Consider the following 27134-nt stretch of genomic DNA (forward strand, 5'->3'; position numbering starts at 1 on the left):
TTAAAAAATAAAAAGTTACCTGCTTGTGTGCTTTTCTAGTGTGTGGCTTCTGATTATGTTTACCAATGGACTAGATCAGTTTATTCTGTATTTGCTGTATTTATTACCAAGAAGTTGGAGAGAGGCAAGGAAGAAAGACAGGAAAGAACCCTACATTAAGAGCCCTCAGAGGAAGGCTGACCTGCTTTTTCTCCACAAGAGGATGGGATTATTCAACCCTTCCCACACTGGGATTCATTAAAGAGGTCTCTAAGAAAATAATGAGTGTGGATGAGGATGTAGGACCTCTGTGCCTGGGTTGCTATCTATCTCATCCTCACTAAAACTGTCATCTTGAGGCCCTATGGTTGCTTCTCTTCATTCTTGCTCTAGTGCAGTCAGCTTTTGGTAGGTTCCATCCCTTCCTTCTCCCTCATTATGTCTGAGGAATCCCTTTTTGTTTAATCCTGTAGTTTTTAGCTGACAGCCAAAGTAAGATGGATCCAGAGGGTAGACTCAAGGGATGGAAGCCTACCTTAGATGACATCCCAGTTAATGTTACCCTTGTGTTTCTGTGTATTATATCCCTAATTTCTAAGTTATAATAATGAAGGGAAAACTCTCTGAGTTACACAGAGTGTATCTTCTATTAACAACAAAGGCATTTCTTCACAACATCCAGAAATACAGGTGAGGACATTAGGGTTTTTTCATAACCAATAGAACCTATTCCTTCCAGATTACAGATTTCATACATACGGCAGTGCCTAACTGCCCCTCCTAGTAGTGGTTCCTTCTAGGAGAAGTTCAGCTACTCCTGACTAATCACACATTTTAATGGTGATAGAAATGTTTCAAGAGTCCCCTGTGCCTGCCTGGAGTGGAGAGACAAATAAACAGCCAATAATATAGCAAAGAGAAACCTAGAAACAGTAAGAGGACATTAGTCCTACTACCAAAGAAAAGACTACACCATTCCAGACACAGAAATTTTCTAGATTCCTAGGTAGTCACCTTACCTAAGTTTAAATTAGTAGATGTAATGTGAAGGAAAAGATCAATGTAAACAGTGAGCTTTTCATAGGACCCTGCCTTTTCAATGGCTTCTCTTCTGTTCAGTGTTGTTAATTTGTCCAGTATCAGTTGCTTTCTCAGCATGTTTTCCCTATAGAGGGAACATAGTGAGGAGCAATGGAAAGAACATAGGCTTTGAAAGTAGAGCAATCTTGGGTGGAAAACCTGCTTCAGTTTTGTTAGTTGCATAATTGAATAATGTACTCACCATTTCTAACCCTCAGTTTTCTCATCTGTGAGATGTAAATAAAAATAGTACTTGCAAGCTGGGTGCAGTGGCTCACACTTGTAATCCCAACACTTTGTGAGGCCAAGACAGGAGCAGCACTTGAATCCAGGAGTTTGAGGCCACTTTGGGCAACAGAGTGAGACCCCATTTCTACAAAAAAATAAAAAATCTCTAATAAAATTTAATTTAAAAAAATAGTACTTGCCTCATGGGGGTGCTGGGAAAATGTCATACTATGCATATAAAGCACTTAATTGAGTGTTTTATATTTAATAGGAACTCAAAAAAATGTGTCTATTTCGATTAACAAAAGGAATCATTTCTTTGTGATATTAACTGATTCATTTTGGTAAACATGATATGGTTTGCTCTGTGTCTCCACCCAAATCTCATCTTAAATTGTAATCCCCACATTCCAGGGGAGGGACCCTGTGGGAAGGGATTGGATCATGGGGGCAGTTTCCCCTGTGCTGTTCTCATGACACCGAGTGAATTCTCACAAGATCTGATGGTTTAAAAGTCTGGCACTGCCCCCCTTCCTGTCTCTCTCCTGCCACCATAAGAAGACGTGTTTTGCTTCCCCTTCCGCCATGATTGTAAGTTGTCTAAGACCCCGGAGTCATGCTTTCTGTTAAGCATGCCTGTTAGTCAAACTTTTTTTCTTCATAAATTACCCAATCTCAGGTAGTTCTTTATAGCAGTGTGAAATGGATTAATATAAAACTTATTATTTATATCTACTGATTTCAGATGAAGGAATATATCTGCAAAGATATACTGCCTTTTCCACCCTACCTTGTACAGTTTAAATGTACCACTGAAATTCTGCCAGAAAATACAGGGGAAAGCTTATCTCTTTAAGAATATACAATTATAGTTGACACCTTGAAGAAGCACCTCTGGATTAATTAACAGTGACCCATAATTAAACACAACAGTAATTAGAGAACAACTTGATGGTCCCAGAAAGCATTGTCTTGGGAATTATGAATGCTTATCATTCTCGTTTGCTTCCTAAGTGGGAGTTATCAACATTAGTTACCCAGATTTTTCATCAAAAGTGGGAAAAATGCATAAGGTACTTCCATCAAGAGAAACTTTTAAGTATTTATTATTTTAAAAGAAAATAAATGCTTTTATATTCATATCTATGATAGAGGATACCTTCTTGAACACAAATTAGTCTATCCTATACTTTTCTTTAAGCAACACGTTTCATTAAGAAGACTATTAAGAGAAAATCGTTTTCAGAACTTGAAATTGTTGGTTTCTTTCCTAGAGAAAGAAGAGATATTTCACAACAGGGTTAGAAATGTAAGTATAACATAGAACTATATAGCAAACCAAAAGAGAAGTATTTCTTCAGCTGACATGAATGTATTTTAGAAATATTTATGTATAAATATGTATCTAGTCTATTGCATTCTCATATCATTTTTTCTACATATAATCAAGAAAAAATCTATTCATCTTTCACCTAGTTCATTTCTCATTTTCAGATACATTGTTATAAGTAGGATTATATGCTAATTGATGGTAATTTTCTTTAAATATTACCAAAATAATCTGTAGTTGAAGGTAAGAGCTAAAAATCCATTACCTCTGACCACCTCTGGATACCCCAAGAAAATAATGTTTAAAGAATTTTTTTAAGTATGAAACCACAACAAACCATGAGAAAGAAGACAACAGTAATAAAGTTTTAGACTTTCTGCAGCTGACATTTTCAGTATCTAAATGAATGTTGTTTGCAACCTAGAATTCTATATCCAGCCAAACTATCAACCAAATATGAGGGTAGATGGAAACCATTTTCAAACATGTAAGATTTTAAATTTATCTACCACAAACTTTCAGTAATGTACTAGAGCATGTGGTCTGCTAAAACAAGAGATTAAGTTAAGAAAGAAGACAATACAGGATCCAGAAATCACAGGATCCAACACCAGAGAGAGGTTGAAGGAATCCTCAGAATGATTGCGAAGGGTAATCCCCAGATGACTGCTGTGAACAATGACAAGAAATTAAATAATACAGACTGGAGAGGGTTAGAAAGCCCTGGGAAAGACAGACTACTTGAAGTGTTTAACTATGTGAAGAGATTTACATATCCAGGGTAACATTTGGGGATAATTTATTATTTTGTATTTAGAAACTAAGAAAAGGGGTTTTTTTATTTTTTAAATGAGACAATTGCAAAAAGTATCATAGAAGGATAGTAGTGAAGGGTGTAGGCTTTTGGTAAGGTGCTGTGGCTCATGCCTATAATCCCAGCACTTTAGGAGGCCAAGGATGCTGGATCACTTGAGACCAGAAGTTCGAGACCAGCCGCCTGGGCAATATGGTGAAACCCCATCTTTACAAAAACTACAAAAAATCAGCCAGGTGTGGTGGCATCTACCTACAGTCCCAGATACTCAGGAGGCTAAGGTGGGAGGATCACCTGACCCCAGGGAAGTTGAGGCTGAAATGAGCCAATGAGCCATGACCACGCCGTTGCACTCCAACCTGGGTGACAGAGTGAGACCCCCAGCTCAAACAAAAAAACAAAATAGTGTAGGCTTTTGAACCAGGCTCTTTAGGTTCAAGTCCTGGCTCTGCCACATATGCTTTATTCTCCTCAAATTTAAAAGACATAATATTAATAGTACTTATATTGTCATATTGAGTAATCTATGAATAATCTATGGACATTTCTAAGAACAATGTCTATCCACAACACAAGAAAGAGCTCAATATACAGTAGTAATTGCAGTGTGTTTCATGGCTCCACAATATGCAGCATGTATACAGTCAAAATAATATGAAACCAAACATTCAAAAACTAAAATTACAATAATACTGATGCAGAAAGATGGAAAGATGTTTATGGTGAGTGGAAAGGGTATGTGTGGAAGTAAAGTTATTCTCAACATCCATTATTTGATAATACCTAAAAGTGAAAACCTCCAAAATATAATAGAGGCATGTTATTTAGAAGTGCAAATGAGACTACTAGAAGAATTAGCTTGATGAAGTAAAAATGGCTCCCCTTTGAAATAAGTCATGGGTAGAAGAAAGGCACAATTTTTTTCTTACAAACTTTGTAGAAAAAAAGTATTTGACTCCTTAAACTCAGTGTGTACAGATTTTAAACATTAAAACCAGAGTTAAAACAAAAAAGCCACCTGTATGTAATTCCAAATCAAAAGCAATTTATAAAGCAGAACACAGAAGAGAATGGAGACAGCTTCGCTACCTGCGGAGACTAATACAAATTGCATAACCATATCCTTTCAGGGATAGCAATTAAGCTCTTTTAATGGATGTTTCTTGTACATGTCATTTTAGAAAACATCTGAACCTAACTGTCAGCCTCATTCTCTGTTTGGCAGGACTTCCCCTGGCTCTCTGTGTCACTGTAACAGGTGAATAACTAAGAAAAAAGTGGTCTGTAGACTCTTGTTTATAACGGCATCCAGGGTCCTGGAGCTAGGCTGACAGATGCTCCTCCAGAAGGTTAATGAGATAAAGGTTCCTCCAGCTGGCCCTTAAGCAGAGATTACACCTGAGGGAAAGACAAGCAGATTATTCCAGAAACAGACACTGCTACCTGTTCTTCATAAATTAACATCCTCACAAAGGTAAACCGAGAAGGTTATCCTCTATCATCTGGTACCAGTATTTAATTATTTTTCACATTTCTGTTGCTTTTTAATGAGATTTGAGGTTGTTCTGATTGTTATCAGAATTACCAATGCTCAAAAGCCAGAATGTATTTGGAAAGTAGGAGAGCTATTTTTGTTTTTTGGATTTTTCTCCAAGTTCAAGGAACCGAAGGTAAGTTACGTAAATGTTTATTTTTAAATTGCTTATTTATAAAATCTACTTACAGAAGTGAATATTTAGAACCAACAAGGCCACCAATTTATCTCACGAGCTAGTATATAGTAGGCCTTGAATAAATATTGCCTGCTTGATTGAATAATTAATTATCAGAAATGATTTTCACTTGATTTGATATTTACTACATGATCTTAAGTGCAGTGAATACTAACATAATAGGAGAGATGAATGCATCCTATTTGCTGTTCTAAAACATTCATTGAAAATTTCTATTATTAATGCAAATAACATTAGTAGATCCATGAAACTGACTCCATTTATCCACCAAAACTCAATAAATAAAACCTAAAGGTAAAATTAATGTTTTAAGTCATTTATGGCCAGACCAAAAAAAAGTGTTTCTTACCTTCTCACAATGAAATCATGAGTTGCTTTCCCTTAGAAAATAGCAAGTATTCTTCATCTTCAGGGTTTATGATGAAAACCAACTTCAAAATTTGGTTGTTTTTGAAGTTGTACGCATAAAAGAACTAGGCAGTGTATGTTCTTATGGCAAATCTGCATCTGAATATGAAATTAAAATAAGCCACAAACAGGATGTTTTAAGAAAAATGTATTTAAAAAAAGAAAAAAAAATCCTGTTGGAGAAAATGTGACTTCTTTATATAAGGATAAGCCTAACTATTATAATATACTCAATCTTTTTAAGACATTTGAAGTCAATAAGGTTAAGGTTTTCTTTAAGGATGACATAGCTTCAAGATAATAAACACTTTAACTAAAGTATTAGTTTGGAATATCCATGAAAAAGTAAAATTAATAGTCATTGCATGTGTAAGTCACAAAATAACTGTGATTCCATCAGTTATTTTATATGAAACTTCTCAGTGGTTGCATTTGGAGGGAGAAAAAAAATTTCTGGAAAAAATTTCTTCGTGTTTTGTCACATATAAACAATAGTGAAAGAAGCAAAAGTTTATTCACTTTTTCATTAAATTATCAATTACATTTATAAAATCATTTTAATTAGAAATAATGAGATTTTGGTATATTCTGAACTGAATCTGATGAAGTAAACTAATTTGACTATTTCATAGACTTGATCAAGCAATTCAGCTGTGTTACATTTTTTGTTACATTAATACTGTTAATTTAACTATTTTTTCTATTTTCATATATTACATATCAGCTATTATAAACAATTCCAAATATATATAATTATATATAATTATTTATATGTAACATTTATAATTATGTTATATAATTATTTTTATATAACATTAATTATATATGTTATATAATTATGTATAATTATATATACATTCTAATGTATTACATATACATATAATTTAATATATATAATATATTATATATATAGGAAGTGAAATGAAATAAACTTATCAAAAAAACTGCCATTTGTTATATGCTTACTTCTAGGAAACAATGTCCGATAATTGCGTAACAAAAAATCCTAACATGTTACTTGTTTTTTTTTTTTTTAATATAGATTTAGGGAGTACAAGTGTAGTTTTGTTACACCCGTATATTGCATACTGGAGAAATCTGGGCTTTAGTGTAACCATCACCTGAATAGGGTACATTGTACTCATTAGTTAATTTTTCATCCCTCATTCCCCTTCCACTCTCCCATCTTTTTGAGTACCCAGTGTCTATTGTTCCACTCTCTTATGTCTTTCTTGTGTACACATTATTTAGCTCCCACTTATAAATGAGACCATATGATTCTTGACTTTCTGTTTCTTAGTTATTTCACTTAAGAGAGTGGCCTCCAGTTCCATCCAGGTTGCTACAAAAGCCATTATTTCATTCATTTTTTTGGCTGAGTAGCATTCCATTGATATATAACCAATAAAGAAAATAACCATTTTATATTTATATTTATATTTATATTTATATTCAATAAAGAAAATGGTTATTTTCTTTATTCATTCATTAGTTAATGTTCACTAGGGTTGATTCCACATCTTTGCTATTGGGAATACTGCTGCAATAAATATTAAAATGCAGGTATCTTTCTGATATAATGATTTCTTTCCCTTTGGGTAGATACCCAGCAGGGGATTGCTGGATCAAAGGGTAGTTCTATTTTTGGTTCTTAGGTAAATCTCCATATTATTTTCCATAGAGGTCATACTAATTTACATTTCTGCCAACAGTGCATAAGCATTTACTTTTCTCCACGTCTGTTATTTTTTGACTTTTGAAAATTAGCCATTCTGACTGATGTGAGATAGTATCTCAGTGTGGTTTTAATTTGCACTCCTCTGAGATTAGTGACATTGAGCTTTCTTTCATATGCTTATTGGTCATTTGTATGTCTCCTTTTGCAAAATATCTGTTCATGCTCTTTGTTAATTTTTTAAAATAATTTTACCTTTTATTTTAGATACAGGGCATACATATGCAGGTTAGTTACATAGGTATATTGCATGATGCTGAGTTTTGGGGTACAATTGACCTCATCATGCAGGTACTTAGCACAATACTGAAGAAAAAGTCCTTCAACCCTTGTCTCCTTCTTGCGCTGTTCCCTCTAGTAGTTCCAAGTGTCTATGGTTGCCATCTTTATGTCCATGGGGACCCAGTGTTAACTGCTCCCACTTATAAGTGAGAACATGCAGTATTGGGTTTTCTGTTCCTGCATTAATTTACTTAGGATAATGGTCTCCAGCTTTATTCATGTTGTTACAAAGGACATGATTTCATTTTTGGGGTTTTTTTAATGGCTGCAAAGTGTTTTATGGTGTATATATATATAACATTTATTTTTTCATCCACCAATGATGGGCACCTAGGTTGATTCCATGTCCTTGCTGTTGTGAATAGTGCTGTGATGAGCTTGCAAGTGTATGCGTCTTTTTGGTAGAATGATTTATTTTCTTTTGGATATATACCCAGTAATGGGATTTCTGGGTCAAATGGTAGCTCTGTTTTAAGTTATTTAAGAAATCTTCTTTGACCACTTCTTGATGGAGTTATTTAGTTTTTTCTTATTGAGTTGTTTGCATTCCTTATAGATTCTGGATATTAGCCCTTTGTTAGGTACATAATTTGCAAATATTTTCTTCCATTTTGTGTGACGTCTATTTACTCTGTTGAATATTTCTTTTACTGTGCACAAGCATTTTACTTTAATTAAGTCCCATTTGTCTATTTTTGGTTTTGTTGCATTTGCTTTTGAGGCCTCAGTAACAAATTATTTGTGCTGGCTAATGTCCAGAAGAGTCTTTCCTAGGTTTCCATTTATAATGTTTAGAGTTTTAAGGTCTCATGTTTAAGTCTTTTATCTATCTTGAGCTAATTTTTATATACAGTGAGGGATATTGGTCCAGTTTAATTCTTCTGCATATGGCTATCCAATTTTCCCAGTACCATTTATTGAATAGTATCTTCTTTCCCCAGTGTGTGTTTTTGTTGACTATGTCAAAGATGAACTGGTTGTAGGTATGTGGGTTCTCTACTCTGTTCCATTCTATATATATATTTTTATATCAGTGCTATGCTGTTTTGATTACTATAGCCTTGAAGTATAATATGAATGTGATGCCTCTAGCTTTGTTCTTTTATTATTTATTCTATTTGAGCTCTTTTTTGGTTCCATATGAATATTAGTATTGCTTTTTTTAATTCTGTGAAAAATAACATTGATATTTTGATAGGATTGCATTGAATTCGGAGATTAAGAAGTATGGCCATTTCCTGGTGTGTTGGCTCATGCCTGTAATCCCAGAACTTTGGGAGGCTGAGGTGGGTGGGTCACTTGAGGTCAGGAGTTCAAGACCAGCCTGGCCAACACAGTGAAACCCCATCTCTACTAAAAATACAAAAATTAGTCAGGCATGGTGGTGGGTGCCTATAATCCCAGCTATTTGGGAGACTGAGGCAAGAAAATCACTTGAACTCAACAGGGGTGGAAGTTGCAGTAAGCTATCACGTCACTGCGCTCCAGCCTGGGTGACAGGGCAAGACTCTGTCTCCAAAAAAAAAAAGCATGGCCATTTTAACAATATTAATTCTTCCAATCCATGACCATCAAACAATTTTCCATTTGTTTGTGTCACCTCTGATTTCTTTCAGCAGTGTTCTGTAACTCTCCTTGTTGATCACTGTTGGTGTATAGAAATGCTACTGATATTATGTGCTGATTTTGTATCCCAAATATTTACTGAGTTCATCTATCAAATCTAGGAGTCTTTTGGAGGAGTCTTTAGGGTTTTCTATGTATAAGATCATATCATCAGCGGCAAACAGATAATTTGACTCCTTCTTTTCCTATTTGGATTCCTTTTATTTTTCTTTCGCCTGATTACTCTGGCTAGAACTTCCAGTACTATGTTGAATAGGAGTGGTTAAAGTGGGCATCCTTGTCTTGTTCCAGTTCTTAGGGGTATGCTTTCAAATATTCCCCCATTCGATATGATGTTAGCTGTGGGTTTGTCATATACAGCTTTAATTATTTTGAGGTATATTCCTTCTATGTCTAGTTTCTTGAGGTCTTTTATTGTGAAGTGATGCCATATTTAATCAAATGCTTTTTCTGCATCTATAAAGATGATCATATAGTTTTTGTTTTTAATCCTGTTTATGTGGTGAATCACATTTATTGATTTCTATATGCTGAACCATCTTTGCATCCCTGGAATAAAGCTCATCTGATTATGGTTATTGTCTTTTTCTTGTGCTGTTGGATTCGATTTGTTTGTATTTTGTTGAGGATTTTTGCATCTATGTTAATCAGGGATATTGGTCTTTAGTTTTCTTTTTTTGTTGTGTCCTTGCCTGGCTTTGGTATCAGGGTGACACTGGCTTCATAGAATGAGCTAAGGAGGATTCCCTTCTCCTTGATTTTTTGAAATAGTTTCAGTAAGCTTAGTACCCAATCTTATCCATTCTTTTTTGTATGTCTGGTAGAAATCAGCTGTAAATCTACCTGGTCCTGGGCTCTTTTTTTTATTACTGATTTAACCTAACTATTCATTATTGTTCTATTCAGGATTTCTATTTCTTCCTGGTTCAACCTTGAGAAGTTGTATGTCTCCAGGAATCTATTCATTTCCTCTCAGTTTTCGAGTTTGTGAAGGTAGAGATGTTCACAGAAGTTTCTGATGATCTTTTGTATTTTTGTCATATCAGTAGTAATGTTGCCTTTTTCATTTCTGATTGTGCTTATATGAATTTTCTCACTTTTTTATTGGTTAATCTAGCTAGCAGTCTTTCAATATTCTTTACCTTTTTGAAGAATAAACTTTTCATTTCATTGATGCTTTTTTTTTTTTTTTTAGTCTCCCTTTCATTTCGTTCTCCTTTGATGTTTGTTATTTATTTACTTCTTCTACCTTTGGGTGTGATTTGTTTCTGTTTTTCTAGTTCCTTGAGGTGTGACATTAGGTTGTTAATTTGTGATCTTTCTATCTTTTCATGTAAGCATAAAACACTATAAACTTCTCTCTTAGCACTGCTTTGGCTGTATCCCAGAGGTATGTTGTGTCTCTATTTTCATTAGTTTCAATTTTTTTAACTTCCATATAATTTTGTCATTGACCCAGAGATCACTCAGGAGTAGGTTGTTTCATTTCCATGTACTTACATTGTTTTGAGTTCCTCTTGGGATTGATTTCTAGTTTTATTCCACTATGCTCTGAGAAGATACTTGATATAATTTCAATTTATTTAAATTTATTGATTCTTGTTTTGTGGCCTGATATATGTTTTTTCTTGGAAAATGTTCCATGCACTAATGAGAAGAATGTATGTTCTGCAGTTGTTAAGTAGAATGTTCCATAAATGTCTGTTAGGTCCATTTGGTATACAATACTATTTAAGTCCACTGTTTCTTTGTTGATTTTCTGTGTCCGTGAGCTCTCTAGTGTTGCCAGTGGAATGTTAAAGGCCCCCAATATTATTGTATTGCTGCCTATCTCTTTTGTAAGGTCTAGTAGAATTTGTCTTATCATTCTGGTTTTGAGTGCATATATAGTTAGAAATGTTATATTTTCTTGTTGAGTTGATCCCATTATCATTATATAATGACCTGCTTTGTCTCTTTTTCCCGCTGTTGATTTAGTGTCTTTTATTTTGTATAAGTCTAGCTACTCCTTCCCACTTTTGGTTTCTGTTTACATGGAATTTTTTTCTACCCCTTTAACTTCAGTCTATGAGTGTTTTACCAATTAGGTGAGTTTTTTGTAAGCAGCATATCATTGGACCTTGATTTTTCATCCATTTCACCAATTTTTATCTTTTAAGTGGAGCATTTAATTTATTTACATTCAAGGTAAATAGTAATATGTGAAGTTTTCTTTCTGTTATACTGTTAACTGTTACCTAGTTGCTTTGTAGTCTCAATTGTGTACTTTTATAACACCTGTGAGTATTATATTTATGTTTGTTTTTATGATGGCAAATACTGTTTTTTCATTTCCATATTTAAAATTCCCTTGAGCATTTCTTGTAGGGGTGGTCTAGAGGTGACACATTTTCTTAGCATTTGCTTGTCTGGGAAAGATTTTATTTCTCCTTCATTTATGAAACTTAGTTTGACAGGGTACAGATTTTATAGTTGAGTTTTTCTTTATGCAATCTGAAAATAGGACCTCAGTCTCTTCTGTTTTAAGGTTTCTGCTGAGAAGTCTGCTGCTAATACTATGAAATTTCCCTTATAGGTGATTAGAGGCTTTTCTTTTGCTGATTTTAGGATTTTTTTTCTTCACACTGACTTTGGATAATCTGATGACTACATAGCTCTGTGAAGTCTATTTTGCGACGTATGTTTCTGGAGTTCTCTGAGCCTCTTATATCTGGATGTCTAAATTTCTAGTAAAATTAGGGAAATTTTCCTCAGTTGCCTAAATTATATTTTCCAATCTTTTTGCTTCTTATTATCCCTCTGAAATACCTATTATGTATAGGTTTGGATGTTTTATGTAATCTCCTACTTCATGAAGGCTTTGTCCTTTTTAAAAAAAATTTTTTTTTTGAGACAGAGTCTCACTCTGTTGCCCAGGCTGGAGTGCAGTGGCTGGATCTCAGCTCACTGCAAGCTCCACCTCCCGGGTTTACGCCATTCTCCTGCCTCAGCCTCCCGAGTAGCTGGGACTACAGGTGACCGCCACCTTGCCCGGCTAGTTTTTTTTTTTTTTTTTTTTTTTTTTTTGTAGTTTTTAGTAGAGACGGGGTTTCACCGTGTTAGCCAGGATGGTCTCGATCTCCTGACCTCATGATCCACCTGTCTCGGCCTCCCAAAGTGCTGGGATTACAGGCTTGAGCCACCGTGCCCGGTCTAAAATTTTTTATTCTTGTCTGACTGGGTTAATTCAAAAACCTGCCTTCAAGCTCTGATATTCTTTCTTTCACTTGGTCTGGTCTATTGTTAAATTTTTTTTTTTTTTTTTTTTTGAGGCGGAGTCTCGCTCTGTTGCCCAGGCTGGAGTGCAGTGGCGCGATCTCGGCTCACTGCAAGCTCCGCCTCCCGGGTTCCCGCCATTCTCCTGCCTCAGCCTCCCGAGTAGCTGGGACTACAGGCGCCGCCACCACGCCCGGCTAATTTTTTTGTATTTTTAGTGGAGACGGGGTTTCATTGTGTTAGCCAGGATGGTCTCGATCTCCTGACCTCGTGATCCGCCCGTCTCGGCCTCCCAAAGTGCTGGGATTACAGGCTTGAGCCACCGCGCCCGGCCTATTGTTAAAATTTTTTACAGCATTTTGTAATTCCTTCAATGAATATTTATTTCCAGACATTCTACCAGGTTTTTTTATTTTAAATATCTATCTTTTTAGTAAATTTCTTATTCATATCTTGAATTGTTTTTCTGATTTCTTTGCATTTGTTTTCAACTTTCTCTAAAAGCTCATTGAGCTTCTTTAAAATCAATATTTTGACTTCTTTATCTGGTATTTCAAAGATTTCATTTTGGTTAAGATCCTTTGTGGGAGAGCTAGTGTGATCTTTTGGGGATCCTGTAACCCTTTGTTTTTTCACAATGGTTTCACAGAGCTTCTTCCTACCTGCATAAACTACCTCTTCTTTTGTTTTTGAATTTATTTGCATTGGACAGGATTTTTTTCCCCATCAGGATGTAACTATAATGTATGTTGTATATATATTCTAGTTACATCCTGAAGGGGAAAAATAGTCTTTTGGCTTTGGTTCTGGGTGCTTTCAGTGGCAATGACTCTATATGAGTTCCTTAGTTATAGGTAGCCTTTGTACTAGGCATATGAGCAAGTTCATGTCTCCTATGGTGCCAATATGGCTGAGGTCTCAGGAAGCCAGCACTGTGCACTTGTGTCAGCAGATTGTGTATTAGGTTGTGCAGTTCCATCTCCAGGCCAGCAGGTAGTACTTACTTACTGGTAAGAGCCAGCTGAAGCAGAAGCTGATAGGTATGTGCTTGATCTTTGTTTACCAGGAGAGTGTCTCCATTATCCCAGGCAACAGGCTGATCTAGGAATGCATGGTGACCTGAGCTCCCTCAGCACCTAAGTGAGAGACAATGCTGTGTGGAGCTGGACTGCCAAGCCCAGCCTTGGATACCCCAATGGCACGCACAAATAAGCCCTAAATGGTGGCAAGAGAAGCTCCTGGTGAAATGTGCTGAGGTCTCCCCAAGGACGAGAGGGAGCTGCCGCATCTACATGGTCTGGACAGGCAGAAACACAGTCTTCTTCCCTGTCACATTCCTGTCTCAGCTCTCAGGACACTAAGATTGGACAGACACCACTGCCTATCTCCAAGCTCCAATTTAGCCAACAGCCATAAAAAAAAAGGTTGCCCCATGGCTCTCCACTAAAATATCTATGGTGCAGAACCTCCTCCCTCAGCCCTGTTCTATGCAACAGGAACACTGCCACTCTGTGTAGAGAACGGGAGCACCTCACCTTTCCTGCAAGCCCCAGTCTGGTAGGCACACAGCCAGCAGGGATGCTGTAATTCCTAACAGCCATAGAATGGCTGTCCTCCATTCTGGGAGTTTATTCTAGTCATCTCTAATAGCCCTAGAATGGCTGTCCTCCATTCTACCCCTAGAATGTCTGTCCTTCATTTTAGCAATGTTACACATGCTGTAACCTTCAGGAGGAGCAGCCACAACTGTAGCCACAACAGTGGGTGGGATAGGGAGATGAGTAGTCCCCTTCTCCACTCCTGTGCCTGAGCACTAAGGCTGCCTGGCTGCTGGGGTAGAACCATACTCTTCCCCATAGGGCTGAACACAACACCCACATCTCCTCTGGAAGCAGTGCAGTTACTCTCAGTCCATAAGTGGGAAGCTCTTGAGCACCAGAAAGAACACACTTCAGGCTCCTTTGTCCAAAGAGGTGTTCCCTTAGTGCACTGCACTCTCTTTTCCTTTAGGAGCAGCACTCCATGAGGGCTGGAACAAGAGGAATACTGCAGCTCCCTTGGAATCACCCAGCCCTATGTGTCTGCTGCAATTTGAGCAGATGCTGGGATTGGCAATGTGAAAACACAAGGGCTGAGATTTCCTGGGCAGAACTCAGTCATTTAATGGATGTAGCCCGAAAATTGTGCCTGCCACTGCAGTTTGGGTAGAGGAGGAGGACAAGCAACCCTGTACGTGCTGGTATACTGGTGCAATGCCCTCAAGAAGTCCCCAGATCATTGCCCACACCAGTGTTTGTGTTCATGAGGACAGAGGAGCTCTCTGACATTTCAGATACCAAGGATCTGCCACCAGGGCAAGGAGAAACAAAACACTCCCACAAATCCTTTTCATGAAATAAAGCCCCTCTGGGTTTCATCTCTGACAGCCTCTTGCTTCCTTCTTTTCCTGTGCCCTAGTTACTTCTGGTGAGTTCTCCACTAGGCTCCAGCACTTTCCTCTTGAAAGTCTATGTAAAATTATTCAACTGTGACTTTGAGTCTTCTTTCTTTTTCTTTCTTATTTTTTTTATTTATTTATTTATTTATTTATTTATTTATTTATTTATTTATTTTATTTTGAGATGGAGTCTCACTCTGTCACCCAGGCTGGAGCACAGTGGTGCCATCTCAGCTCACTACAACTTCTTCCTCCTGGGTTCAAGCAATTCTCCTGCCTCAGCCTCCCAAGTAGCTGGGACTACAGGTGCCTGCCACCATGCCTGGCTAATTTTTGTATTTTCAGTAGAGGTGGGGTTTCACCATGTAGGCCAGGCTGGTCGCAAACTCCTGACCTCAAATGATCCACCCACCTCGGCCTCCCAAAGTGCTGGAATTACAAGCGTGAGTCACCGCGAGTCTTCTTTCTAAGGAGAACTGCCATCCAATGTCTCCAGTTAGCCATATTGGAGGAAGAAAAAAAAAACCTAACTTGTTACTCATTAAAGGCATTTTATTTCATAAGAATCTTAGATCTGTTAGATCTGTGAATATATGTTAATCTTTAATTAGCGAGGTCTATATTAAAGTTTTACCTCAGCCAACTGGTTTCTTATTTGTAACAAATTAACCACCATGAGTATATTTACATAGAAAATGGTTTGGGGAGAGAAAAGAAAGGTTCAATTCAACACAACTAGCTGCTAAGCATAATGATTGGGTGTTTAGTTAAATTCAACAGTTTCATTTTAAAAGATGCACAGTTTTGAAAAATTAAAGAGATGAAAATTGCCAATAGTTCCATCCAAATACAACCTATGCTAGCGCTACTTTTTATAGGTATGTGTATTTAATTTTTGCAAAATTGCAGTTCTCCCACACAAAAATTTTATGTCAGCCTTTTGGTAGTTTTATTACGTTATAAGAATGTTCCACATTGCCATCTAGTTTTGACAAGCATCATTTTATGGGCTGCATAATGTTTCTTTCAGTAAATGTGTCAAGATTTACTTTGTCTAAATATTCAACAAATGAAAACTAATTGTTACTAATTATTTTGTTACGGCAAATAACATTGCAATAAAGAGCTTTGTGCATAAGCTTCAGTATTTAAGACTCAGCATAAATTCAATAAAGCAAAATTATTGGGTCAAAGCAATGTAAACAGCTTTATGGTATTTGATTCATATTGCCAAATTGTTTCTCAAAAGTTTTCCTATGCCCTTAGATGACTTTTTACCAATTTGATTCTACAGAATGCTTACTATATACCCAATACTATGCTAGATACAGAATATACAATGATTTAAAGACATGCCAATATTTCAAAAAGCTTCCTTTAAGCTCTGCAGATTCTGAATGGAGTTTTTCACAGATACATAAAGGTGACATAGCTTTGATTTCAAAACATTCATTAAATAAAATTGTTTTAGCACAACAAAAGACAGTTGAAGAGCTCAAAGAACAATCACTTCATAAAGATACCAAGGCCCCTTTCTTTGAGGTTCATAATGGAAATACCAGTTCATCTGATATGTGCATCACTGCTTTATGTTCTTACTTTTCCATTTCATATAAATAATTTCATTTAATTCCTTGTGACATTCAATGTGTACGAGAAAGAGAAGAAAGAAAATTTACCCTTGGCGAGTCCTAAAATGGAAATAGTGTTTATCTTAGTATGTGTCTTTTGCATTACATTTGGTTATACTAAATGAAACCTTTAACCAAGTTATTATTAGTTCACCAAGGTAGGATAATTATTTTAGTAGCTGTGAAATGTCAGGAAATTTGCATTTTAAGACACTCCACTTCTTGCCAATCCTTTACTATTGGTGTGTGCTCCCATTTCATAAAATTACACAAAAGGTATTTTGCTTCATTGTGGCTTCATTAACAGAGAACATACCTGAGATAGCTGCCGAATAGTAGGCACATTAACTGTACAGCTCCTATACTTTGTTCATCTGTGCTAGTCTCAAGTCAGTGTCATTCAACGGTCCCAGGCAGACTTTCTTCTTCAATTATATCTGAGAGGATGTCCTTAAAGTTGAAACTATGTAAATTGAAGATTCTTCATGTACAAATGAACAATCTGTGGCAGCACACCTGAAACCACTTATTAGATTATATATTTGCTTTAGTAATAAAAAGCACTTGCTGCCTTGTGGCCCCTTTATCCTTGTGTCACTAAGGGACTATTGCATGTGAGAGCTAATTAAACAGGACTGAAATGACCTACTACTTTCTTAGCCATTTCTGTTAATCATGAGAAGGCAACCACCTTGAACATCAGCTACATTTGCATATTAATTATGTCTGGAAATTCAGATTCTCCATACCTTTGGTGCCACAATCATTTTCACATATTTTATTCTGTTTTAAAATAATTCATCTGAAGCAAGAAAGTTTATTTTTCACAAGAGTCTCTAGGCTTATATTTTAATTCAGAATACATGTTGTAATGATCATACTAAAAGTCCTGGTCTCCTCACTGTGTTATAAAGTGTCACACTCAAGGGTAACTGAGGTCTCCATCCACACCACCCCTTCTTGCTTAAGGGCAGAAAAGACCTCAGCAGTCATGGGGAAGGAACTTGTGATACCAAGCCTTAGAAAAACACAAAGCAATTTGCTGAAAGGAAAGAAGGCCTCTGACCAAAATGTGAGTTTTAATCTTCCACAGTGGACAGTTTTCAGCAACCACTGGACCTAAGTTCTCTGTCCAAGAAGATCATCTCATCCAAGGCTAGGATTTCAGCCTCACAAAACAAGAGCACCAAGGCAGATGAAACCTGTAATAAAGGAGGAGTGTGCACTCTGCTTTGGGTCCAAGGCAACCTGAATGTCCAAGCTTATCTCACAATGAGTTGATGAGATTGATTGGCACAGCCCTGGTAATAAGAATTTATACATGGAAATGCTGCTGTCAAGCTCTGAACTAGCAGCAGAATGCGCTGCCGTAATTATTTACTGAGAATGTTCCACCGTAATTATTTACTGAGAATGTTCTCCCTCTATTGCTCCTCTCTTCCAACCATAGGGAATGTAAAAAGAATATGAAAGAGCTACAGAACAGCAGTGCTGCCTGGACGCATATGGTTGTAGTCAGTCGATAAATATTTTCCCATTTACATTGGGTCATTCTTGAGGAAACAATGTCTTTCTGTGTGCCTTTGTAAAGTCATCTTAATTCATTCTGACTTCATTTTCTTCATTCAGCCATCTTAAGTCTCTTCACCATAGTCAGTATCTATTTTCATAATTGCCCCCGGGAGAAGAGTTAAGGAAAACTAAACCAAAAGAAATTTTGTGGAGAAAAGTCAGAACCTCAAAATTAGTGAAAAGTTTCTGCTTCAGAAATATTTTAACTACATAAAGAAAATAACACATGTAGGACTAATTTGTCTGTCTTAAGCTTCCTGCTGCATTTTTAAACAAGCAAATGACACATTTAATTAAGTTGAACTATGAAATACTATGACACTATTATTAACGCATTGTACCCAGATCAGTTTAGACCTGATCAAAACACTTTGCAGACAGTAATTATGTTAACAACCATTTAGATTAACATATCTTTTTAAATAAAAGCTCAAACTAATTTTCATTCCTTTATGGTTGGGAACCCAAGGCAGAGTGCTAAGTAATATTTCTAAATTCATTTGAGGTGAGAGGTTAGAACCAAAGTTGGGATGTGACCTATATCCAGTTATATCTCACATCTACTTCATCTATTAATAATAATCAGTCCACTGTAATATGATGAGTGGACTTACTATGGTTTTTACTATTAACCCAAAAACCAACTTTCCTCTGCTAACACCACCAGATGACTGCTGGTTCTGGACCATTTCTGACATCTGTTTTCATAACTGATCTCAGAACAGCTGGTCAGATCCTTCAGCTCTGTGCTAGAAATGGAGGCACCTATCTTAGGGTGTCTATTTTTTTCTTAAAAAGAAAAGGTGTAATGTCGTGAACTCCTCAAAGAACTGGAGCTGTTTCCTGATAGTGTCATTTTAAATGCCCATGACTTAAGTATAAGTTTAGTAGTAAGTACCTTGTTTAAGAGTGTGTTATGTATCTAAAGGCAGGACATTGCTTAATGGGTGTAACTTGACACAATGGGAAAATCTCTTCAAAACTACCCCCCTCAAAAATATCACTCCCCTACCCCACTATCAAAACATTGAAATTTCACCTCCAGATTTGCAGTCTTTTCAGCCTCTGGAGATATAAGATTCTGAAACACCTCCTTTTCAATAATTTCCCTGCCTTCTTTCTAATGGAGCTGATCCTATTCTCATCAAAACATCAGTCCTTCAGCCTCTGCCATTTTGTCCAATCCTTCAGCCTATTCCAGGCTTCGATAGGCTCACATAAATCCTAGGTCCTATAGTTTGCCACTGAACCACTCCCAACAGTCTTCTTGGTGGTACAACAGAAATCTTGCTCCTTGACCTCTGTCCCATTGGCTTTGTTAATCTCACTCTAGGAACTTAGCTTTTGCTTTTTCTACTCTCATTCCTGAGCCTACAAGTATTATTAAAGAAACTCAAACAGAGTGTTTCCATGAAACAAATTCCTGCACTATAAAGTTAGCTAGGCCCTACAAGCTATTCCATAGTCATACTTATATCTGATTCCCTAAACTAGTCCCCTGGCCAGATTTTCAAAACTTTCCTCTCCTGTTGAGCCTGCAGCATGATTTCCCTTCATTCACAGAAGCAGTGATAACAATGTAGTTAAGAGAAGAAGCTCTAAGGCTTGCACAGAACTTCATTCTGCACAGAACAGCTCTGTTACTAATTTTGTTCCGTTGGCAAATTGCTCAATCTCAAATATTACTCCCTCTTATGGTTTTCTTACCTGTAAAATAAAAATAATAATAGCCGTGTTTGCCTCAAAGGGCTAAAGTTTTTAGTGAAGTATCTGCTACAAAATGCTCAATAAATGCTAAGTCCGAAGATGGCTATAGCAACTACCACTGTTATTATTATCACCTCCTTCTACTTACCGAGAAAATAGAAGTCATTTGACTTCATTCGAAGTTTCTTCTTGTTACTTCAACGTTTCTCTGAATTTATCCAAACACTTATTCTCTTTGTTTTAGAGAGAGTAAAATGAATTCATGTCTTTGCTAATGTTATTTCTATCCACCTATGACTTTAACACCATTTACAATCAATTTCCTTAAGACCTTCCCGAAATGAAAAGGCAGCCTATGGATTGGGAGAAAATATTTGCGAACCATATATCTTGTAAGGGGTTAATATCCAAAATATGCTAAGGACTCACAAAATTCACTGCCAAAGAAACCAAACCAAATCAAACAAAGGAAAAAAACACAACTCTATTTTTTTTTATTTTATTTTTACTGAAGCACACTTTTATTTAGAAAAAGATAGAAACAATCCAAATGATTATTAAAGTTTATAACATGCAGCTATTTAAAGTAAAAGTTTTCAAAGACTAGTAGTGACTTGGAAAGATGACATAATGTTATATTAAAAATTTTACAAACAATATGATCTCAATTTTGAAACATATAGGTACATAAATAATGTACAAACAAAAAATTGAAAAAATATGTGAATATACCAGTGATTTTATTTCTGGGTGATTTTTATTTTCTTCACTATACTTCCATCATTTTAAATGTTCTAAAATAACTGTGTACTACTGGGATAGGAGACAATTAGGGGCTGGTTAGGCAAATAGAGAGAGAGGGTATCAGAAGAAGGATAGAGGAGGGCAGTGTTCACAGGCACAACCACAGGATAGCACCCACACTGCCTCTGCAGCTAATAGGAAGATATGTGGTTAAGAACTTCCCCTTGTGCCAGGATTTTGCTCAGAAGGGACTGTCCCGACTTAGGCGCAGGTCAAATAATTCACCTTAAATGTCCTTAATTTAGCCCAGCTCATTATAATGTCATTAACATGACATTAGCATTGTGGTTTTAGCCACCCCACCCCTCCATGGGTTTCACTTAGGCACTCATGAGTAATAACCAAGATGGAGTTCCTCTGGTCAACCTCAGGCACATGCAAATGCAATACCCTTAGGAGGGAATTTTACCCCTCCCATTTGGACAGAACCCACAGAAGACTTCTCTGTCTTTGCCACATAAAAGACCCAGAACTCAGCCCCATTTCTGGCAACCTGTATTCAGGCCCCCTCTCTTTGCTGAGAGCTTCCCTTTTGCCTAGTAAATCATATTCTGTTCACTCTCTGGTGGCCACATGCCTTATTCCTCTTGGTCATGGGACAAGAACTCAGACCTAGCTGATCTAGGGACTAACCAGACTGCAACATTACTTTTTAAATTTAAAAAGAAAAGAACATTATTTTGAAAGAAATCTTTAACTGAAATATTAAAAAAAAATTGAAGTAACATGAGTATTTTATCTTTTAAATTTGTTATGAAATAGCATACTAGGCTATCTAGCCAGGGCGCTTATACTCTATTTTTGGTATGCAATTTAAGCCCCACTTTTAGGAAGCACTACATGACTACTACATAACCACACCTCACAAGCAGATTTGAATCTCTTCCCCGCTGCAGGCCCCAACCTCTGGTGCACAAGCACCCCAGGCCTCACTGCTGCATGCCTCATCACATTGCATATGGGCTGTGCAGGTTTAGTACTTGGATTTTTTTCCAACTTTTATTTTAAGTTCAGAGACACATATTCAGCTTTGTTGTATAGGTAAACATGTGGCATGGTGGTTTGCTGCATAGATCATCCCATCACCTAGGTAGGAAGACCAGCATTCATTAGCTATTATTCTTGATGCTCTCCCTCTTCCCACCTTCCAACAGTCCCCAGTGTGTGTTGTTCCCTGACATGTATCCATGTGTTCTCATCATTCAGCACCCACTTATAAGTGAGAACATGTGGTATTTGGTTTTCTGTTGCTGAATTAGTTTGCTGAGGATAATGGCTTCCAGCTCTATCCATGTCCCTACAAAGGACATGATTTTGTTCCTTTTTATGGCTGCATAATATTCCGTGGTGTATATGTACCACATTTTCTTTATCCAGTCTATCATTGCTAGGCATTTACAGTGATTCCATGTCTTGGTCATAACACAACCCAATTTTAAAATGAGCAAAGGACCCAAGTAGTTAATTTTCCAAATAAGACATACAAATGGCCAACAAGTATGAAAAGGTGCTCTAATCATCAGGGGAATGTGAATCAAACCCACAATGAACTATTACCTCACACTTGTTAGGATGGCAATTATCAAAAAGACAAGAGATAAGTGTTGGCAAAGTTATGGAGAAAAGGGAACCTTTGAACACTGTTGATGGAAATGTAAATTACTACAGCTATTTTGGAAAACAGTATGGAAGTACTTCAAAAAATTAAAAATAGAATTACCATACTATCCAGTAATTTCTTTGCTGGGTGCATGCCCCAAAAATGAAATAAGCACCCCGTAGATATCTATGCTCCCATGCTGATTGCAGCATTATTCACAATAGCCGAGACCTGGGAACAGCTCAAATATCTGTCGACTATTTTCACATTTCATCATTAAGTATAATGCTTATTTTAGCTTTTTTTGCTTGTTTGTTTTCTTCTTGTAAATGCTGTTTACCAAGTAAATAAAGCTTCTAATTCTAATTTGTTGAGGTTTTAATAACGAATAAACATCAAAATTTATTGTTTCTTCTATATCTATTGAGATTGCCAAATGGTTTTTCTCCTTCGATTCATTAATGTGATAAATTGCCTTAATCAACTTTCAAATATTAAACCAACCCTACATTCCTGAGATAAATCAAACTGGGTCATACATTGCTTTTACATTGCTGGATTCTATATGCTACTATTTTATTTCTAATTGTTACACTCATATTCATAAGCAAGCTTGGACCATAAATTTTTTCTCATATTTGTTTTATCAAGTTTTATAAGAGTAGTGTGCAAATGGAATTACATTTTGCTTGAATGTTTGATAGAATCCACTGTTAAAGCCAGAGAAAGATATTTGTAGAAAGATATTTGACTACTCAATTTTTAAGGTTTTGATAATAATCATCCTACCTCTTTTTGAGTTAGTTATAGTAAGTTACATATTTCTACAAATTTATGCATTTCATATCAAATTTCAAATTTATGGATAAAACATTATTCATTATATCTTCTTGCTAATTTTTGTATATTTATAGAACATTTCATAGAAAGTCTGTAGAAAGCATAATGTTCTTCTTTCTCAATTCTGATATTGGTTAATTTTGTCTTCTTTATTTGATCAATCTCGTCTGTCTGTTTACCTGTCTTTGTTATCAGTATTTTCCAAAAAGGTTTGACTTTTATATTTCTTTTTTCTCATTTGTATTTATGTTCTCTTTCACATTTTATTACTCTCTGTTATCTTTGTTTTTCCTCATTTTCTTTGGTTTTATTTTGTTTTCTTACACTACTCTTTTGAGATGGATGCACAGGTCATTAATATTTAGCTTTTCCTTTTTCTAAAATAAACATTTTGATGATATCATTGTACTATTAGGAACTGCTTTAGTTTCATTCCACAAGTTTTATTATGTAGTAATTTTATCATTTCAGAAAAATACTAATAACCATAATTATTTCCTCTTTGACATATGGGTTATTTTGAATAATTTTTTCTTTTCAATGTCTAAAGATTTTCCATTTGTTTTTCAAACTAATTTCTAGCTTACTTCTCTATTAGTCTGAGAACATGATGCATATGATATCAGTCCTTTTCAATGTATTCAGATTTGGATTTTAGTACAGTATATAACCAATATTTGTTCATTTTCCCTCTGCTTGAAAAGAAGGTATATGTTATAGTTTGTAGATATGATGCCTCATACATGTCCATTAGGTCAAGCTTGAGCATGTTTTTCAAATCTTCCCTACCCTTACTGAATTTATTTGTTCATTCCATCAATTAAGAGAGATATCTTAAAATGTACCTACTATTATTCTGGATTTTATTTTCTGTTTTGTCTATCAACCTTTGTACTATATATTTATGTATTATTAAGTGCATAGAATTTTAACTTTCATTGTGACCTGTCTTTGTCTTTATCACTACCTTGTCATTATTAGGCAGACAATGTCATTATTAGGCAGAAGAACTTTGCCTAACAATGAACTTTGTCCATGGTTTGCTGGAACGGGCTTGTACTAACAACAGCCAATTGGGCACACCTTTTCCAGACTGTGCAATTATGTCACGTTGGTGGCTTGAAATCAGTCATGACAGAATATTAACACAGAGAAAGCAGCAAATGACAGAAATCTCACCCATGCCCCAGAGTTGGTTATTAATATTTACCAGCAGTGCTCTGACTTCCTATGATTTTAATATATCAGCTTTCTTTTGATTGGTAGTCTTCTATTATAACTTTTTTCCATTCTTCTAATCTTAACCTCTGTGTCTTTTGATTTAAATGTGTCTCTTAAAACAGCAAATCGTGGGTACTTTTTTTTTTTTTTTTTGAGAGGGAGTCTTGTTCTGTCGCGCGCAGGCCGGAGTGCAGTGGTGTGATCTTGGCTCACTGCAAGCTCCACCTCCCAGGTTCACACCATTCTCTTGCCTCAGCCTCCCGAGTAGCTGGGACTACAGGCGCCCACCACCACGCCCAGCTAATTTTTTTTGTATTTTTAATAGAGATGGAGTTTCACCGTGTTAGCCAGGATAGTCTCTGTCTCCTGACCTCGTGATCTGCCCGCCTCGGCCTTCCAAAGTGCTGGGATTACAGGCGTGAGCCACCGCGCTGGCCGGGAACTTTTTTTAATGTAGTCTGAAGATCTCTGTCTTTTAACAGGAACATTTTGTCCATATACATCTACGATGTCCCAAATATTCCATGGGACATACTTTTACTGAAAAATAAAATATTCATTATTTATCTGAAGCTTAAATTTGACTTGGTCCTATGTTTTTATTTGTTAAATCAGGCAATCCAATTCCTACCAGACCTAGCCCTAACCGTCAGAATGGAGTGGCACTAGATCATAAAAACAGGTAACAATGTGCCAGGCTCTCTGCGAAACACTAACATCTATTTTCTCACTTAATTTTTGAAATACAGCTACATAATAGGCAAGCACTAATCAAAAACTATAGTGTTGGAAATATTATCTACTTTTCAAGTTACAAACTAGAGCAAATAGAAATTAATTATTTGCCCAAATTGAGGCAGTGGCAGAGTGCTCTTACTATGCTTCAGTCCTCAAGTACCCAGAATGAAGTTTACCTGGCTTTTCTGAGGGAACTGTAGGTCCTTATGCATCTGAAAGTCAACAGGCAAAGATATACAGCTGTTACTGTTTGATCTCCTCCAATCCTGCTCTGCTTGAGAATATCATTCATTTTTGGTAATATATGCAACAAACAATCTATATATATATATGCAATTGTCTTTACTGAGAATTCCCAACATACTCCGAGATTAAGTTTACATGACAGCAGTAAAACCATAGGGCAGTGTGTGGTTTGTAATATTATAATCGTGGACAGCACAAACTTCCAGAAAACAGAGATGCTGGACTAAATTAGAGCTGACTCTGATATAAGTACTTCAGATATAATCAGAATCGAATGATATAAATTTTGCCCCCAAATATGTAACACTCTTAGCAATCACAGGAAGAAAAATACCTTCTATTTCAGCACCTCAGCACAGCTGGAACCAGAAGGAAAGTGGATATTTGGCACAAATCATTATGTCCCATAAGTAAATCAACATTCCTTTCCCCTAATGTTTCCTCAGTACACCTCAGCTTCTGAAGTTAGCTTCCTCCTGAATTTTTTGGAATTTGTTTTATAAGCTCTTAGTGGGTCTCTGTGAATTCTTGTAACTTGTCCCCATCCACCTCCAAGTCAGTTTCAAATATCAGGGGTGGAATCTGCCTCCTGCTCATGCATTACCTGACACTTTCTGGCATAACCCCTTGGTTTCCAATCTTTGTGTCAACCTAGGCTGTAATAGTGCTCTGGAAAGTACAGTGGTGCTAACATTTGTGAGATGCAATCACTATCTCGGATTTACTTGTAAAATCCCACACTTATTCTCTTACCAGTGACTTGTGTACTTATTTAAACTCTGCATTCTGAAACTTATGGAGCTGTATCCAAAAAGTACACATAATTAAGAACTGGGAGGCACAACAGTGAAAAAGGTTAGTTGAACTTCAGTTAATGTAAAGATGAGTTGATTAGGAGTGGCTTAATGGGCCCGAACCTATACACATGAGGAGATGGCTGCAGGGTGATTTGAGGGGTACTGAAAAGTAGCACTGAAAAGTCCAGCTGCTGGAGAAAGGACTGGTTTATTTGTGGCAGCCCCTGAAAACTAGGCAGCCATGTATGAAACCTTCACCAAGCTGGCTAACAATTTTAATATAACTGTTGTCACCTCAGTTTCACATTCTGTTTACTCCAACTTGACCTCAGCATTAATCCAACTCTTGTCACCATCTTTTTCAAAGTGATCATACATTTTACAATTAATCACAGTTTATAAAAATATCCTACTCTCATATTTTTTTAAGATTGGCTCATCTGTAGAGAAAGGATTTGTTGATTTTGTTTACGTATTCGGGTGGTCCTCAACATTTTAAATGTTTTGCTAAAATTGCCAAAGTAAAGTTAGCACTCCATGAAGAAGCCATGTGTTGATCCTAAGGTTTCTCACAACCCCTGGCACAGTACTGCATGCCTTGAGAGCGCCTGTACCCCTATTTGAGAAGTAAAGGCATTCCCTCATTACTAGAAATATAGTTCTCAATTTGCAGGAACAGTACCTCTGCAGCTGGCAGCTAAATGTTAGTGTACCTCATTCGAGAGGCTGCATTACCAAGTGGTTTCCCGCCTTAAATGGAGGCAGTGTGTACTACCTTTCCTTGCAACCACATAACAAGGAGCTCAGACGTGTTTCTCTCCTTTCCCAGGGCACAGAAACTAGTCAGCTTTGAGAAAGAACACTCCTCCTCTCCTCAATATGCCCTGCCCTCTCACCCTACTAAGATGGATGACGAGTTTGCACACATTTCTGTTCAGGGTACAGTTGAAAACATGGCCCTGCTAGACTCCTACCTCTTCACTCCCTGACATTTACCAGACCTTAACAACTGGCAATTCCACCTGTTCAGAAGGTCATCCCCTTTGGGGACGAAAAAGGCAACCTCCTTTT

General features: G+C 36.6%; 1 protein-coding gene across 2 annotated transcripts in view; it reads left to right on the top strand.

Annotated features, from left to right (window-relative positions):
• Positions 1 to 4862: 4862 nt before the first annotated feature.
• IMPG1 (interphotoreceptor matrix proteoglycan 1) overlaps positions 4863 to 27134 on the top strand; it is a 146052-nt gene continuing 123780 nt past the window's right edge. For both annotated transcript variants that reach the window (XM_001113655.5, XM_015136808.3), the window contains exon 1: positions 4863 to 5101. In XM_001113655.5, coding sequence (XP_001113655.3) covers positions 5035 to 5101 — 67 coding nt within the window. In that variant the 5' untranslated portion in view covers positions 4863 to 5034. The remainder of the gene's footprint in view (positions 5102 to 27134) is intronic.

This window comes from Macaca mulatta, chromosome 4 (assembly GCF_049350105.2).
Source record: "Macaca mulatta isolate MMU2019108-1 chromosome 4, T2T-MMU8v2.0, whole genome shotgun sequence".
In the NCBI taxonomy this organism is placed as follows: domain Eukaryota; kingdom Metazoa; phylum Chordata; class Mammalia; order Primates; family Cercopithecidae; genus Macaca; species Macaca mulatta.